Below are 19,270 nucleotides of genomic sequence, written 5' to 3' on the forward strand. Positions count from 1 at the left end.
TTCTAATCGTAATTCCTGTGGAATAGGGTTCCATAGTTGGGGTCCAGCAATAGAGATAGTTCTTTCTCTTACATTATTTAGATGCGTAATTTTGGGGGAAGGGATTGGCAACATCCCTGTTCCGGTTGATCTAGTGATGCTTGAAGGGATGTGGATGTGAAAGATCCTGTGTGTCATCTAGAGAAAGAGAACTGTTAAAGAGACCATTTTGCATAACATGGGTGACCCCCATCTGGAGTATTCACCCTGGGGCGAAGAGGCACAGTTGGCAGCTGTGCAGGGTTGAGACCCTGTGTTGTCTGCCAGTATTTTGGAAGGAGATTTCCACTCATCACTAGGATACCCCCGTCCATCTGGGAAGTCTTGCTTCTCCATGGCCCTGGAAGGTGAGTTCTTCTCTGGCCTATCTGCTGAGGGATACTTGCACAGATAAGGAAAGCTAGAGAAGTGTGATAACAACTGGCTGTGCCCAGAACTGGTGTGTGTAGTGCTACAACTTGATTTTCAAAACTTTATTGCAGTAAAGTTTTTTGCTTGGACTCTCATCCTGAGAGTCCAGAGTATTTTGCTGGCACCCGCATCCGTTGAGCATCCACTGAGAAAAGTACTTCCAACACCTTGGGCCTTGGAGGAGTATTTCTCCCCCACCCCCACCCCACAGAAGAAACCTGACCCCGGGCTTGGGGGCAACCGGTGGATTTATCCCCAGGACACTGTGTATTTGTATTTATTAAAATGTATGAATCGCCTGTGCCTGGGCCCTAAGCAATATACATAATAACATAATTGGTATAAAAGATTCAAACAAGACAAACAAAACAAAAATAAGACAAGTTACAATTTAAGGCGAAAGCAGCCATCGCCAAAATCATAATCAAATGGACTGCAAGCTCAAAGGCGTTCTAAACACACAAAATCAAGCAAAAGCTAGTCCCAGCAAGAAAGATTGCAGGAGTGCTTTAAAGGTTTTTGTGCATTCCCTAAGTCTTAAAGCTTTCAGATATTGAATTCCAGATGGAGGGTGCAGCCACAAAGAAGGCACAGTCTCTTGTAACGGACAATTATGCTGCTTTTGTTGAGGGGTACCTCAAGGAGTCCTCTTTGCTGAGATTAAATGGTTCTTTACCAATCAACATGAACTTATGCTGAGCAGTTTGTGAGTTATAAGTAGTACTTTGAACCATACCCCAAACTGGACAGGCAAGCAATGAAGTTGGAATAGCATTGGTGTCATGTGGTCAGTATGTTTATGTCCACTGATTAGACGAGCTGTAAAGTTCAAAAGCAGCTGTAGTGGTCTCAGTGATAAGGCTGGCAATCCTAAATAAATTGAATTACAATAATCTAGTGTAGGTAACAAGGATGCCTGTACCAGTAGGATAATCACCAGAAGAGGGACTACACACATTTACTATAAGTAGATATGAGATATGAAGGTAAAATAATCTGTAACAATATCGCTGTCAGTGCTATCATATGTGTTCTTTGTTATTCATCAGTCGGCCATTATGAGCCCATGCTGATCATTTTAGGAGCTTTAAAAAAATTACTTGTTTTCATTTTGTCTGTCTGGCCCTGTGCACATTGTTTCATGAACCATTTAACGTACAGCAACCACATTTTCAGGATAGGTAGGTTTGTACGAAAGCTTGGAATAACATTTTCCTAGAAAACTTAGGGATCTAGCCAAAACTTGGGGAAAATCCACTTTTTGTGTGCACCATTCAACCTACAGCAACCGCATTTTCAGGATAAGTGGAGCCATATAAAAGCTAAAAACTGGAATAAAGTTTTCCCAGAATACTTATGGATATAACCAGAAATTGGAAGCAATCACTTTTTCAGCTGCAGTACCAGGACTGGCCAAAAGGTCGCAGTATCCTGTTATTATAATAGATGATACTGGCACCTTGTGGCCACTATGAGTCCTGCAGGCTGCCCAGGCCAATGGATAAAATGAGTTCCCAAGAAATCAGAGGGTTGTGAGGGGGGGAAGCACATCATAAGAACTGCTGTGAAACTCTTTCCTTACTTGGTAGTTTAATGTAACAGATTTTTTTGAGCCCATATGAATTAGAACAGATATACTCATGAGGGAGATATGCTTGAATAGTGAGCAGAATGCTGTCCATCTGTCTTGAACCAAAGCCAATCTTAGCAAAAAAATAGATCTTTAAGAAATCCATTTTCTCTCTCAAGAACAGACAGTGCTTCGATATGTGAAAGGTGTTTGGCAGGCTGTGTACTTCACCAGCTCTTTAATTTTGACTCAATTAAAAAACTGTATCCTAGCCAGCAGCACAGCAATTTTAAATGTATTTTTTCCTTTAACCTATCAGCAGTCCCCAGTATTCATCAAGGCACATGCTAATGTATGCACCAAGCTATGATTACATGATATTTAAATACCCTTTATGCACGAAAGCCTTCAAATTTGAATCACATCCTCAAAGAGGGAAACAAGTAGGGTTTTTAGATGTTGCAAATAGTTGCTTACCATTTTTTTTTGCGGTGCAGGTGCTTTTTCTAGGAGAAGTTTTAAGTTAATTGAAAATGCTGTCCTAGCAGACTTCTCCCACGTGACCTTTTTTTTTTCCCACCTGGTATTCACAATCAAATAAATTATTGAAACAATAGGCACAAACTCACGTCTCCCTCGCCTCATCTCGTTCATAATAAGAAAATAAAATAGCACACAATAGTTTCGCTATCTACAACCTCCACTACACACACACACAGCTAGCAGGACTGGGAAAGAGTTGGTATGTGCACTGCCCCTATAGGCCTTACGTCTAGGAGCCCACATCTGTATTTGATGTCTGCACTTGCCTCCGTTCAACCAGCATCCAGACACAAAAGTGCAAAGATTGTTTTGTTGGTATCAAACCTAAGTAGTTAAATGCAGCACTGAAGTGAAAGTTGCATTTTCTCTGAAACTTCACGTAGGGTTGCAGACTTCTGATTGCGAGCTGCGCGTTGCTGCTGCAATTGCCTGATAGGCGTACGCTCACGTTCAGATAACCATTACCAGTAATTGGAGCGCGTTCTATTTTTTAAACTTAGGGATAGCTAGAGATGATTCAATAATAAGCTTAGAGATCCGATTACCGTATCTCACAAGTTATGGACAATGAACTTGAAAAATTGAATTTCTCTCCTGATATTTGTAAGGTAGACATGTCTGTAATGACTCAAAAGTAGTCCAAACAGGCAATTGATTAGTTTAGCTTCAGGCCAAAAAGGGGCTGGGGAAGATAATCCAAAAAAGATGGAATTCCAGCTGTTTAAATAAGCCCTGTTGAAGCTAAGCTGCCCTTATTACAGAAAAATTGGAAATAACTTTAAAACACTGGAGCCAAGCTTTCTATGTAAAATGGAAACAGAACTGATAATCTAGCAGCTTAATGTTGAGTTCTGCAACACTAAGAGTTCCAGTCAGGAAAAAAGAGATTTTTCATTGGTTTAATTCTTGTAACTATCACCTCTGGCCCTTTGGTAAAAGGGTTCAGAGACCCCTGAATACTGTCCACTCTTTGCAGCGTTCGGTAAAACCACGGATTCATGCTGTGGGGACCAGGAGATCACCAGAAACAAAAACAAAACAACGTCTGCACCGAGCATTGGGTTTCAAATTCAAAATAGCTTTCTTAAAGCCCCAATATTCAGAAAAACAATTCAACAGTAGCTCCCGATAAAAAAAAAAAAAAAGTCAGTCATCCCTTACTCTCTTCTCATGCTGCTTGAGTTACGTGAGATAGAAAAAATAATCCTCTCAGACTCTCACCAAGGCCCCTGTCTTCCTCAGGCCCAGTTCTTCTGTATCCCTGTCACTTACTGGCTGAAGACGTCCCTAGTCCGATCCTTTCACTGTAGGAATGGAGGGTCCCATTCTTCCTGGATGGCCTGTCACTCTCACCGGAGAGAGAAATCCCTTCTTCAGCGGAGCCCTAGATGCCCTCGACTGCCTCTCCCCAAGCTCCCGGTGAGACGTCATTCGCCGCGCTCCAAACCAGAACCCCCCTCAACGCTCCAGAACTCCTCCTTCTGAACGGTGGAGCTCACTGACCCAGCCTTTGGGAGGTGGATCCTCCTGTTAGCCCACCGGCCCCGGCCGGCTCAGCTCACCTCATACCATGCTTGGCCCTTTGCTCCCGGTGCTCTCGCGGCCACAGCCGGTCACTGTCGCCGCGTTCCTCCTGGCTCCCTGTGCTCCACGTGGTGGCTGGGACGCCGCTGACCAGTGTTCCAATCCTGGGCCTCTCCAGGTGCACGCGTGCACCGTCCTCCCTTTAAAGGGCCAATGGCGGGAACTTCAGGCTCGTCCCCGGCTGATGACATCACCAGCCATGGGTATTTAAGGACTCACCACCACTAACTGACTTGGCAATGAGTTCCCTGGTTCCTAGCTGGTGCTCGCTCCAGTTCTCCGGACCTGTTGTTCCTGTTCTACGGATCCCTACTCTGCTCATTGGAATCCTTCGCCCTGCTCCTCAGGGTTCTGGCTCAGCGCTTCTCCACCTGGGACCCTGCCTCGGTGCTCCGCTTCTCGGGGTCTGGCTAAGTGCTTCTACATCTGGGACACTGCCTCAGTGCCCCGCTCCTCGGGGTCCGGCTCAGCGCTTCTACATCTGGGATCTGCCTTGGCGCGCCGTACATCATGACACCCTGTTTCGGCACTCCAACTCTCGGGGTCTGGGTCACAGCTTCGACATCACGAGACGCTGTCTCTACACTCCTGCTCAAGGCCTGGCCCTGCACTCCTACATTACAGGGAAGGACCCACAAAACAAAGCGGTAAACGGTCTAGGAAAGCCACGGATGTGAAGAAACAAAAGCAAGACCGATGCCTTGGAAAAGAATTTATTCAAATAGATTTGATACGCCCGACTGGCCAAAGTTTCCCTCTATGGCTGCATCAGGGGCTCTTTGGATTGAAGTACATCTAGAGTACGTTCTCAGTTGCAATACTTATACTCTGGAATTGTTCACTCACGAAGTCTCACAATAAAGATTGTAGTATTGTGTTCACTGCAAGGACTTCTTTCGTTGAGAGAACTTTGTAGCCAAGTTGTAGGATCTTTTTATCCACATTTGTGACTGTTTGTTTTATTTTGCTTCATGCGATGGTGCTTTTTTTAATAACAGGACTCTGTAATCAACTTAAGAGTTTCTTTTAAAACAAACATCATCGCGATAAAAAGATCCTACGAAGTGATTAGTAACCCTGTTACCGGAACCTCGGTATAAAAAAAGCCATAAATAAATAAATGTCAAATCTATTTGAATAAATTATTTTCCAAGGCATCGGTCTTGCTTTTGTTTCTTCACCACTCCTACATTACAGGACTGTGTCTTTGAGTCCTGGCTCTGCGGGGTATCCTTCAGCGCCTCTACTTCACAGGTTGCTGCCAGTGCACTGCCGCACCCCAGGCAGTGCCTCAGCACTCCCACACTTCTAGAACTTGTCTCAGCGGACTCCCCGCTCAGGGCTTGCTTCAACATACTATTACTCAGGCCCGCTGCTCCTGCACTTCCTTCCCACAGGTCCTACCCCCTGTGCTCCTGCTCTACTGACTCTGGAACTGCAGTAGTATCTCTTCACTTGAGGCCTTCTCTCTCTCTCTCTCTCCTTGAGAGACTCTCAGCCTTGGACTGAATCTGAACTCTCTGATACTCCCTGTCTCCTCTGGAACTACTTACACAGAGGCCCCCCTAAGACCAGCCGGCCCCCGGCACCCAAGGGCTCAACCTGCAGGGAGTGAGGGCTGGTACTGGCGAAGGTCCTGTTTGCCTCTGCTCCCAGCCAGGCTCGCCTCCCAACGGTGGGGACCTGCGGGGCTCAACCCCACCTGAGGGCAAGGGATCACAAATCCTAACACCTCCTTTCACCTAGACCACCTTCTCAACCTCCCGTTTCTGGAAAATTCTCCCTTTCAAAGAATACTGAGGTCTAGGGTGCACTGCATTTGGTGTTCTACATTTATTTAGAGGTGATTTTTCGGTCCTTTAGGCATTTAAGAATCTGTTAAAAGCAACTTCTGTGCCCTGATTTCAACAGTCAGCAGCAGTGATTTCCCCTAGTAAATTGTGATAAATGTTTTATCCGAAGGGTATGTTCTCTTACTTTTTCCCCTCCTCCTTCTTTTAGGCTCAGTCGGAGTCAGGGCGGATCTGGCACCGTGAGCCTTCATTCATAAACGTGCAGGGATTCTCTTTTCTCTAGTTTTATTTCCCCTGCCTGCACCGTCCTGCAGAAATCACTTAAGCCCAGCCACTGCAGCAATGGTCCTCAGCCAAGGTCACACCCTGGGGCTCCCTCCAGAACCCTGTGCTCGCAGGCACTAAGTCGGGTCACCGTCACAAGATGACCGGGGGGTCCGCAAATCCCTGAGGCATCCGCAGCCCTGGCCAACCCACAAAACGGAAGGCCCAGCCTGGGAATCGAGCCCAGGTCCTTTTCATGGCCAGCCCCTAATGGCCTGAATTCAAAGCCTGCCCAAAATAACATCCATGGCAGCACCCCATTTCACAGATGGGTAGCAATGCACTCCTGACCTTTGCAGGGAATGGTGGAATGACAGCTTCACTGACATCCATTCACTTTTCTCCCTGTCCTGCTGCACTGAGAAATTCAGTCTAAGATGTCACATGCTACAGGTGACCAGGCTGGTGAGGGTATGATCTAGGGCTCTGAAGTTTCAAATGCAAGAGAAGGGGTAACTAGAAAAACTCTTCCCATGATACGCATGGCGTTTCCCCCCTCCCTTCCCCCTAAAGAAGGTGACATTCTGAAATCAAGGCATGGAACAAGATTTGTTTAGCTGCGCCACAGCTCTCCAGCTGGCTTCTCTGGATGATTGATTCTTCTTTTTAGTGGTGATCCTGTTGCCTCTTTGGAAGATGTTCACGTGCGTTACAAGCAGCTGCTCGCCACAGTATCATCCTTTGCTAAAAATGTGAGCCCTTCCCACTGTGCAGAAATGAATAAGAGCTGGTCTGAGGCATCCTAAGGAAGGGAAAGGATAACCTATGACTGTCTTCAGTGCCAGCAGTACCTCCAGGGATTGTCTTCATTGCACGTAGTTCATTGGATTTGAAGCATTGGGGCATCGATTTCTGCAAAATCAGAAGGGCTAGATTACACTTGTGTCCATTTTATTAATATCACCTTGTGCACTCAAGGGCTGATCTCTGTGGGGGAACCATGTGACATTTGTAGTATCAGAGTGCCACTTTCTGATCTTAAATCTTCACAACAGAATTGAAGAAGGTCAGTAGATCAATGGCTGACAGCATTTTATTTGTTGTCAATTTATTACAATTTTTGATAATTACTTTTAAAATAAAATGGAGTGTTTTTGTGGTTTCTGGATCTCGGGCTACCAGTGCTGTGGAGGTATCCTTCACAGTTCCTTCTGCTCCCACTAGTCTCCACTATCGCACACCAGTGGCACCTAGTGGACAGAGGCAGAGTGCATGGGTGCCATGTTGTGGAGGAATATGTAGTCTGTAGCTTCTGGCTGAGATCTATTGCTGCAAAGATTGGGCTAGAGGGAATGGGGCAGAGAGTCAGGAAAAAAAAATACCTGGGTCGTTGGAAATAAAGTTTCGTAGCACTATACTCCACTAATGGCTGGTTCCATTTGAAATGGAGCCCAAAACAGCAGGAGGAAACTGCCAGACCAACAAAAAAACAAATTATATTTTTTGCATAACTGAAAGTTTTTTTAATCTTCTATTTATTCTTACTGGTGCATCTGACATAAGGTTGTTGACTAATGCATGCAAGGTCTAGTACAACATGTTCTCTTCCTTTAGTACAGTTCTTTTTTTATATGTACTAGGTTTATAAAATGAAGAAAGATTTTAGAAAATGAACAATGCTGTCTTTGCTATCATGCAACCAAACCACAGACCGCATTCAAATAAATTTTCTATCATTAAATTAAAAAAAAAAAAAAAAAATGTTTGATAGGAGTGGTGTAGAGCAGAATGTAGAAGAGTTCATGTAGGGAATGGGTTTCTCTGAGGTTTATTTTATGATTCATTTTCATTGCATGTTGTATTTTATGATGATGATGTTTTGATTATTGTTGATTTTATAATTACTTTATATTTGTTTATGCTGGGCAAGTCACTCTATCCTCAGGTACAAAACGATAGACCAATGAATGAAAAAAGGTGTGCTCGGTGGTGCACGAATATTAACATGTGATCATGCACACATTTTTGTGTAAACAACTTTGCTACCAATTTAACATGACATTTAGCACAGAAAGAAATGTGCACACAAACGATGTATTCATTTATTTGTTATATAGATTATTTCCCACCTTTTTGAATAAAATGTTCACCCAAAGTAGGGTATAATTTATTAGAATAGCAGCGTAAAATCAAATGTCATTGGATACTCAACAATATTGAGATGCACAATGAGGACTAAACTATTACATATATAAACAATGTTTATTTAGTTAAATATAAGTCCCGCACTCTAACCAGCAGATGGAGACAGAGAAGAAACGATCCAGGAAACTATAGACTAGTGAGCCTGACTTCAGTGCCGGGAAAAATAGTGGAAATTATTCTAAAGATCAGAATCATAGAGCATATAAAAAGACATGGTTTAATGGACACAGTCAGCATGGATTTACCCAAGGGAAGTCTTCCCTAACAAATCTTCATTTTTTTGAAGGGATTAATAAACATGTGGATAAAGGTGAACCGGTAGATGTAGTGTATTTGGATTTTCAGAAGGTATTTGACACAGTGCCTCATGAGAGGCTTCTAAGAAAACTAGAAAGTCATGGCATAGGAGGCAATGTCCTTTCATGGATTACCAGCTGGTTAAAAGGAAACAGAGAGTAGGATTAAATGGTCAATTTTCTCAGTGGAAAAGGGTAAATAGTGGAGTGCCTCAGGGATCTCTACTTGGACCGGTGCTTTTCAATATATTTATAAATGATCTGGAAAGGAATATGACAAGTGAGGTTATCAAATTTGCGGATGATACAAGATTATTCAGAGTAGTTAAATCACAAGCAGACTGTGATACATTACAGGAGGACCTTGCGAGACTGTGAAAGTTGCTAATGCTCTGAATTTTCCATGGGCGGAGGGCTGCAGTAGTGCTTCTTGCATACTGGTACAATGCTTATTATGTCAATCAGCAGTCCATTGTACACATTCCATTCTGGTTCTTCTTGCCCTATGCACAGAAACACCTCCAACAAATCCAATGAAGGTTTACAGCTGACACAAAGAGCGTGGGTGATGCTGAATCAACCAGAAAACACAAGACTGATTAATAAGAATAATAGGGCCTCTTCAGGGAACTGGTTCTGCAGCTCACATTTCCAAAAGTAAAGGGAAGATGAAAATGCAGTATCGTTTGGTGAGAAAGCCCCTCTGAAATAAGGCTTCCAGGAGCTGACATAGCTGCTAAAGTGGCACTCAGAGCCCTCAGGAATAGGCTGGAGCCAGGCCAGCTATTTCTCTTGGCTGTTCTATCAGTCAAACTCTTAAGTATAACAGATATAAAAAAAAAAACTATCCGCTTAGACAAAAGGATTCTGTGACTATGGAGGCAATGGCATATTGACTGTCCTGAGCTAACAAAAAGTGAAAAATTAAGGGGAAAAACTGCCAGTTCATACAAGCACACCTCCTTTAAGATAATCATAAGGAAGAGTGGCTCAAAAGGTAATCCTGACTGGACTATTAAAAAAACACTGTAAAAATGATTACAAAACTTTATTTAAATCGAATTAACTCATTCAAATTCAGCTAGCATTCTTCCATATTCAGTGAGCAGCCAGCAAAATTTAACTAGATATCTTCATTTTGAAAGCACTGATTTAAATAACAGGTTTGCTAATATCCCAGCAAACTCTTGTTTCACCAGACAAACTGGTTTCTTCAGGGGGGACACAGAACAGAAGGCAAACTTTTAGCTGGCACACATCTGTAAAATAAGCTAAATATTTAATTAGAAAACTTTTAAAGTTTTCTATTTAAAAATGTATTTATGGGAAAAATCTTTTGCAAATAGGGTCTCCTATGCTCTCCAAGAATCTTATAATGTTAGGGTCCTCCTGGGAGATAAATTTACAAGTACAGGAAATCTTAAAAATCTTGGAAGGGGCACTCATAGGTTTGCACGTTTGGGGTATCCTGACAACCTGCCTGGTTTGTGGCCCTTGAGGACAGGATTTGCCTACCCCTGCTATAAACCATGAATTCCCACTGAGTGTTTGACATTAAATTCCTTCTCAGGTTCTGCTAATATCAATGATCGCAGCATGATGGGAAAGCGAGACAGTGAAATGGCGATCATTGTCCAAGACACTGAAACAGTTCCATCCTTGATGAATGGAGAAGAATACACAGCTGGAAGATTCGCACAAACGCTACGAATCCAGTGCTTCAGGTATTCTTGCTGAATGAGCACACCTGCATGTGAAAATTTGCTTTTTCCGTGAAAGGGTATAGGGCAATTGCTAATGTGCTAAGAAGCCATTAACTTGAGGTTGCATCTTTAACCACTTGGTGCCAGCAATAGTGTCTTACTAGCCGGTAGGACAAGCTTTGGGAAATCCTGTCTTCTAGTATCTGTTAATACGGAAGAAAGCCTTCCATCTCTGGTGAAGAATCGAGGACAGAGCTAAGTTCCTCACATAATGAAGGTTGAGCACTCATTTTTTTAGGGGCAGTATAGAAAGATTACTTAGATCAGATCTTTTCCATCTCTCTCTAAATCTGTTTCCCACCTTCATTTCTCCATCTCTTCTCATTCATTTCTGTTTCTTCTTTTCTCCATCACTCCGCCCTTCCATTTGGTCTTCCACTTTTTCCTACTCTCCTACTCCCTTCTCTTTAATTCCCCTCCTCTCTTTTTGTCCTCTTCCATCTCCCCCCACATTCTCACGTTGTCTCTTTCACTCCTTCCTTATTCTCCCTTCCCCTTTCCTTTCTCTCTCTCTCCCTTCAATGGATGCTTCTTTGTGCTGTCTGCAGTGCAGGGGGAGCATGTAGGAAGTTACTTTTCCTGTATAGACTCTTCATCAGCCACACAGATGCCACAAGGACATACAAAGAATTTTAAACAGAGTAGGAAGCATATCCAAAATAAATGGGGGAGGGGGAACCCCAACCAAGGCCGGATTTAGGAACAAGCAACATAGATTCTGAAGGCACAAACGGGACTTCCTCTGCTGGGGGTAAAATCTCCCACCCCTGGTCCCCTGCCTAATCCGGCCCTGACCCCAACTCAAGATTTGGGGAGCCTTAGTGTTTCCCCACTAGAAAGGATCCTGGCTTTCTCTCTACAGAATCATCACTACAAGCGGAGGCCATGCTTTATTGGATGAAAGTCAGTAGTTATAAAGCACAGGGGTCAGCAATATTTGAATTAGCAGCTTCTTTTATCCGTACCCCCCCCCCCCCAAAGCATGACCTTCATTACAGCCTCCTTTATACAAAAGTTTCCTTTCGATGTAATCTTTCGATAACAGTATTTTGCCTCCTTGCAGGGTAGTTCTCGGTTGTTGTAATGACACTACCATCGACATCCAAGATCCTATTAGCGACAAATTCTTCAAGGAGGTCTGGGTAGCCACAGCAGCTCGCAATACCACTATTTTTGACAAGGTAGAGTGGCCATTTTCTTTGTATACTTTTTATTTAATAAGGTTTTCATAAACAAATTACTTGCGACTGTAATATAAGAATACAGCCAGAAAAAAAAAAAAAAGAACCCATTAAGAGACGGCAAATCTAATGGAGAAAAAGAATTGTAAATAAAACTCTGCATCTTATAGCAGGACCATAAAGAGAGGAGGGGGAGGGTGGATCCAGGAAGAAAAACTTTGAGCGTAGAATCAAGAAAATGAAAAAAAGAAAATTAGGAGTCTTATCATTTCAATGGGCGAAACCCTCCACCATCTACATTTCCCAAAAACTCACAACATAGCTTTTCAGATGGAGGAAAAACTTGAGTTGAGGTGGCTGAAAAACCACAAGCCACACTTTACATCATGCAGTCTCCAAATACATTTACAAGGGAAGCAGAGTATAAATGATGCCCCAGGAAACAAAGCTTCTTGTCACATCAAAAGGCATTTTTTTCCTGCACTCCTTTGTAGACCTTGCGATGTCAGGAAATAACCTAACATTTTGGCCAAAAAAGAAAAATTGTCCATTGTGAAAGCGCAGTTTCATAATGGAATCCCAGTAAGTGAGGGAACTTTGGATGGCGCAACCAAAGGCTCCCATCTTCTCTGCATTTCCTGAACGGAATTCAGGCACTCGATTGCCTTCGTTCGTGCAGCTGCAAAGGTTCCAGCAGCACGACAACAACAAATAAATAACTAAAAACCTCCAGGATGCCGTAGACTGTGTGCATCATGTGACCAGAGATCTTCCAGATTCAGTTACAACCACATCGGGATCCTTTCAGAGGTGGGAATGGGTGCACGTAGACTGTGTGCATCATGTGACCAGAGATCTTCCAGATTCAGTTACAACCACATCGGGATCCTTACAGAGGTGGGAATGGGTGCACGTAGACTGTGTGCATCATGTGACCAGATCTTCCAGATTCAGTTACAACCACATCGGGATCCTTTCAGAGGTGGGAATGGGTGCACGTAGACTGTGTGCATCATGTGACCAGAGATCTTCCAGATTCAGTTACAACCACATCGGGATCCTTACAGAGGTGGGAATGGGTGCACGTAGACTGTGTGCATCATGTGACCAGAGATCTTCCAGATTCAGGTACAACCACATCGGGATCCTTACAGAGGTGGGAATGGGTGCACGTAGACTGTGTGCATCATGTGACCAGAGATCTTCCAGATTCAGTTACAACCACATCGGGATCCTTACAGAGGTGGGAATGGGTGCACGTAGACTGTGTGCATCATGTGACCAGAGATCTTCCAGATTCAGTTACAACCACATCGGGATCCTTTCAGAGGTGGGAATGGGTGCACGTAGACTGTGTGCATCATGTGACCAGAGATCTTCCAGATTCAGTTACAACCACATCGGGATCCTTACAGAGGTGGGAATGGGTGCACGTAGACTGTGTGCATCATGTGACCAGAGATCTTCCAGATTCAGTTACAACCACATCGGGATCCTTTCAGAGGTGGGAATGGGTGCACGTAGACTGTGTGCATCATGTGACCAGAGATCTTCCAGATTCAGTTACAACCACATCGGGATCCTTTCAGAGGTGGGAATGGGTGCACGTAGACTGTGTGCATCATGTGACCAGAGATCTTCCAGATTCAGTTACAACCACATCGGGATCCTTTCAGAGGTGGGAATGGGTGCACGTAGACTGTGTGCATCATGTGACCAGAGATCTTCCAGATTCAGTTACAACCACATCGGGATCCTTTCAGAGGTGGGAATGGGTGCACGTAGACTGTGTGCATCATGTAACCAGAGATCTTCCAGATTCAGTTACAACCACATCGGGATCCTTTCAGAGGTGGGAATGGGTGCACGTAGACTGTGTGCATCATGTGACCAGAGATCTTCCAGATTCAGGTACAACCACATCGGGATCCTTTCAGAGGTGGGAATGGGTGCACGCCGCACCCTGGAATTCTGTGAGCCGCCCCCCTCAATTATTTTTTCATTCAAAGGTTTTGTAGCGTTACATTGCGCTCAAGTCTGATTAGCGCGTCTCATTGTACTGAAGGACATACTGCAGTAGAGTTTGGGTTCGGTTTTCAAAGGATCGAGCTGCCTAACTTTGGGAGTTTTGACACCTAAATCAGCCCTTTTGAAAAATGACTAGGGCTGAGCACCTAAAGTATGCGGCTGTGAGAGTGGAGTTACGATGGGGAAAATTTGATACCCACCACTGATTTACAATGCCAGACACCTAATAGGACAGTAACTTTCAAACAGCCGCGCAAGCACACATGTACACATGTATGCCATCTTGTGCCAAAGGAAGCGGCCATAGTATACACGTGTACATGCGCGCATGGTATAAAATAGTCTGTATGTGCATATAAGTGCACACAGTTTTATACGGATGCGCGCAAATGCCACCTCTACCTCGTAAGTGGGGGGATTTTAGTAGACATACGTGCTGACGCCATTACCAGTTTCCCCAGTTCATTCCCAGTTCATCCAGGTAAAGGATAAGACTTCCTAGCCCCCTTAGGGGCCGATGCAATAAAATTTGCGGAAAGCGGGCGCTGAAAAGTCAGCGCCCGCTTTCTTAGCGCACGCATGGCGCCCGCAAGGGGGGCGCCATGCAATAAGCAAATTTGTGGGTTGCGCTAGCAAGGAGGCGCTAGGATCGCTAGCGCGACCTTAGCGCCTCCTTGCTAACGCGACCCCGCGGTTACCGGCGGTCTGCCGGTTATGAACACTGATCCCGATTAAACTTGGCGTCGGTTTTGATAACTGCAGTCAGCCGGTCATGAAAAGCGACGCCGACTTTATCGGCGTGGGTTTTCATTACTGCAGCTTTTCTGTACTTCTTTTCAATGCTCTCGGCTATTAACACCTGCTCCAGGCAGGCGCTAATATCTGAGCGATAAATGTGCGTCTGAGACGCACATTTATCTTTTTGCATTTGGAGTAAATGAGTAATAGCCTCATTCACATGCATTTACATGTGATGAGCGCTAACTCATTCACTCCGCGTCGGACGCGCATTAATTAGGCGCTATTGCATTAGGGGGTGGATTAGCGCCTATTAAATCCTCATCCAACAGCGGGTTAAACAGTGCGCTCGGCTGAGCGCACTGTATTGCATCGGCCCCTTAGTTAATTAGCCTCCCTTTTACCCTATTAGTCCTGACCCTTAAAACCCCGCTGACAAGCCTATTTTTTTGTGTTTTAGACTTACACACCACCCATAGCAGGACCTTGGCACGTGCTTGTGCGCATAAGTATTTACGCTGGTTTCATTCATAAATCCTGAAATGCCCATGCCCTTCCCAGACCATGTTCCCACCCTGCTCCCTTTCGTGAAAAAATGTTTGTGCATGTACCGGGAGATACGTGTGTATGCGGGCCTTTTAAAATCCGCGTGGTGCACACCGGCCCGACTTCTGCGCGTTTCTCCCGGCTTTGGCACGCACTGGGCTTTTAAAATTCCCCCCTAAGCTCCTACCTAAATGTAGACAAATAAAGTATAGACCCATATTTAGTCTCCTAAGACACTTACATTTAAGAAGATTTTCAGATAAAAGTCTTTTAGCACTGTCAGGCTCCTGAAAGCCCAAATTGCAGATCTTTCTTTACAATACAGATTTTTACTTCTCGATCAGGTTTTCCGATGCCTTCCCAGTGACGAGGTCCACAACCTGCTGCAGCTGAGGGAATTCATAACCAAACCAGGACTCGCCACAGAGGACCCAGCTAAAGCAGCTGAAGAACTGCAGAGGATCCGAGGCTTCCTTGTGCAGTTACCTTATTATTTCCTTGCTGAGGAAAACTTGCTTCCTTCCGTCGGAACAAAAGAATCCATGGTGCCCATGGAGACTTGGACCTAACACGGTTTTGTAAGGACGCTTTTGTATTTGAGGATCCGATTCTTTGGACGTCGGCATGAACACAGCGGGGCGTCGTGAAGATTTAAACCAAGCCAGAGATTATTTAACAATGGTTGCTCAAACAAAAAATGTTAAAAAGAAAAAAGTCATCAAAAATGACTGTTTACATTTGGCAGATGTGCTCTGAGCATCTGTTTCCATGACATAAAAGTAAGCATGGTATGATATTAGTGAACTCTAGAAATTAAGCACATAACTGTAATGCATCTTAGGAGAATAGTAAGTTGCTTATGTGTCCTCAATACTCTGGCTCTGGTTTGACAACCATGGGCAGCCCATATCTCTTACATAGAAGGGGTATATACTTCCTATTTGGGCATATCAGCCAATCACATTGGCTAGTCGTCCTTATGTGGAAAATAAACATTAACCAGAGCTGTTTAGATCGGGCCTGTTGTGTATGCAGTCTTTCAGATGGCTGAATGGCTCTTCTTTGTATGTTCTTACATTTTATTCAGCTGACACTCTTTGAACCACTATATAATAACTGCTAGTGTGCACTTTCTGTATTAGCCTCTGGCATCACTGTGACCACTGCCTGTCGTGCTTTTAATATGATCCAGCTAATATAGCAGAGGCCTAACCAGCTTACAGTGTCAAAATCAATACCATGCTCCCATGGCCTTTTCCTACGCAACATGGAAGCAGTGCTCAAATTAAATGTACAATTAATGATAGCTATTTCCCATTACTTGTCACCATTTTGGTGAGAGGCTGTATCTGATTAAATCTTTTTGACCTATAGCAATTGTACACATGAACCTAAAGTGTACTCGGCAGCTCAAGGCATTGACATGCCAGTGACAAATGAATTAAACCAACATGACAGGTTTTAATTTTCTATAGTTCACAGTGACCCGGTTGATGAGGCTGCACCATCTCCAGGTCATGCGCTCTTGAAAAGTACAGAATCTGCTTGCTTACAGATCTTTGCTAAATTGTTTTTTGTTTTTTTTTTAATTATTATTATTTCATTAGTCTGCTGCAGCTCACAGTTTTTAGATGGAAAGGTTTTTATAAAGTGTAGCTATTTTCTATTGATCTTAGTCCTATGAACTATCTTTGGTTAAAATATTTTTTTTAAAAATGCAGTACCATATTTGCCAAGTATATCAGACCACAGTGGCATTTAACTCTTATATTTTTACGAGCTGTAATTAAATGCAGAATAATTTCACATAACGTATCACTTCAATTATGAACACTAACATTCCTCAAGATTTCCAGGGCTACCCTGATCGTTGATGTGTTTGCTGCTATTTCATACCCAGATAGCTGTAAAAAAAAATATGTTGTACAATTATGTGCCAACATTCTTCTTTGTGTGTCAGGTTCTGCTCTTGCCTTTAAATAAATTCCTGAAGGGACTGACCAATTTCTCCTGAAAATGTAAATTGAAACAGTGAGCTATGCTAGTTCCTTGATTCAGCTGTCGGGGAAGAACACCCATGAGGAAGACCTGAAAGGGTTAGCCAACCTTGCAGTACTTATACCCCAGGCCCATAGAAACTGAAATCTTGGTACTGTAGAAATGAGAGGCAAATAAAGACCCATCCAGTCTGTCCATTTTCCCCTAATACTGTAGACTCTTCTTGGACTTTATGTGCTTCAGAACCGATGCTTCTAAATATCCATACAGGGGCAAAAAAGGTCTTTTTCAAATACAAAAAGGCTTAATGTATTTGCAGCAGGGGTGGTTCTCCCTGTTTTCGGGACCCAGCTAGCCAGTCAGGATTTCAGATACCCACGATGAATATGCATGAGACAGATTAACATGCCCAGCCTCCACTGTATGCAGATCTATCTCATACATATTCATTGAGGATATCCTGAAAGCCTGACTGGCTAGGTGTGCCCTGACGACTGGGCTGAGAACCCTTGCACTAAAGGGATTTTTCCCGTTTTGAATCTACAGGGGAAATGCTTACTGCCTAGTCTCCTAAACTGTTGGCATGCACACTATAGAAAGTGAAATCAACCTGGAAGGATATAATTATTAGCCAACTGCCTGAGTCCCAAGTATATGGACTTTTGCAACATGCCTTATTGCCATGATTCCATCGGACAGGCCACCAAAATTATAGTTTGCTGCATAATAGCACTCAAGCAACTAAACCAGCCATAATGCTAATTATATCTGCCTTCTGTAGATGTATGGTTTATTTTATTGTTGTAAAGTTAGACATGCTTGTTTTTGTATAGCACATAAATACACGACTATAGGCCAGATCTTTAAAGATGATGAAACACTGTTAATATTTACCTTATTGTAATATAGAAAGCTTTACTAAATTCCATCTGAGAATGTAATATATAACATTAACACTTAACTGTAAGTAGCACAAACCTTCCACAAATTATATTTTTGCTGTTTACTGTAAGATATTCTCTCATACAGTGTTATGAGTGTCTGTGTCAGAAGGTTGTTGCTTTTAGGTTTAATCAGATGAATTTAGTGATAATTTATAACAAATTTGAAAGACTTTATTTTATTTTATTTTTTGTCCCAACAGCACATGCATTATTTTTAAGGTATTTAAAATCAAACCTCAGCCATTACAGACATGAAGAACTGATATGGTGGTGTCTCGGTGTATTTCATTCTTTACGGTCACTTTCAGCACATGATGTCTTTTTTTGCCTTGGTCACTCGAGTATCCGTGTATCAGAAATATATATATATTTTTTTTTATTTTTTTTTTTAGCTTAGATGAACTCACTCAAGTGCCTGGCACAAGTTTTAAAATGTTTCTAGAGATTTGAAGCATTGCATCTGAAACTGCACGCCATCTGCCTCGGTCTGCCTGCCCCTTTTTCCCATGTAGCTGGGACATGTGCACTGTAGCGTGTCCGTTCTGGCTGCTAGAATATTCCTTAGTTATTGAATCATTTATCCCTTTGCATAGTGCAATCCCGATCAGAATTAGAATAGTAGGTGGCTTTGAAACTACTCACTGAACATCAACTAAATCAGAGGTTACTCTTGAAAATACACAAAGAAGAATGTCTGTATTTTCAACCTGTGTAACGAGTTAATCCAGGTTGAAAGGAGTAGACATGAGTCCATGTATTTTTACCTTTTTACGAGAATGGAGGGCACTGTGAATGTGCCCTTCTATAAAGGGTTTTTGAGCCGAAGTGCTTGCAAGCTCTATTCCACTTGATGATCATTTCTTTGCTACTTGCAGTTGTAATTATAATTTTTTTAAAAACAGATATTCAGTGATGACTGCAAATAAAGATTGTGTTTCTGAAATACTTTTGCACGATGACTACTATGTCAGTGTTATTGGAGAATGGGTGGTTGCGCATGTTGCAGCCTTCTGAGTTGTGATGTGTTGAGGAAATGAAACCAGACTGCAGCCTCATCCAACAGGTTCTAAGCGTCACCAACTCAGCTTGTCTTCCCTTTGAACTCATTTGCCTGAGAGAGGGAGATGTGATTAACCGCCGTGGTGAGCCAGCAAAAATTTCCTAACATGCAGCAAATAATTTTCCATCTGAATGCAATGACAACCTTCTGCAATATCTGGCTGAAAATGTCTTCAAAGTCAGGAAGTCCTATGGTGTCCTGATGTCAAAGAAAACGTTAGCTTGAATATGCAGTACCCACAGATCCACCTGCTAATGTTGCATGTCGCAATGGAATTTTTGTAGGTTGGGATAGCTTTTGAAGGACC

General features: G+C 43.2%; 1 protein-coding gene across 5 annotated transcripts in view; it reads left to right on the forward strand.

The window, feature by feature from the left end:
* Positions 1–18,166, forward strand: part of PLD1 (phospholipase D1) — a 301,509-nt gene extending 283,343 nt beyond the window's left edge. For all 5 annotated transcript variants that reach the window (XM_029615277.1, XM_029615278.1, XM_029615280.1 and 2 more), the window contains 3 exons: positions 10,276–10,429; positions 11,532–11,649; positions 15,306–18,166. In XM_029615277.1, the coding sequence (XP_029471137.1) occupies positions 10,276–10,429; positions 11,532–11,649; positions 15,306–15,530 (497 nt within the window). In that variant the 3' untranslated portion in view covers positions 15,531–18,166. The remainder of the gene's footprint in view (positions 1–10,275; positions 10,430–11,531; positions 11,650–15,305) is intronic.
* The last annotated feature ends 1,104 nt before the right edge of the window (positions 18,167–19,270 follow it).

The sequence above is a fragment of the Rhinatrema bivittatum genome, chromosome 9 (assembly GCF_901001135.1).
Source record: "Rhinatrema bivittatum chromosome 9, aRhiBiv1.1, whole genome shotgun sequence".
Taxonomy (NCBI): Eukaryota; Metazoa; Chordata; class Amphibia; order Gymnophiona; family Rhinatrematidae; genus Rhinatrema; species Rhinatrema bivittatum.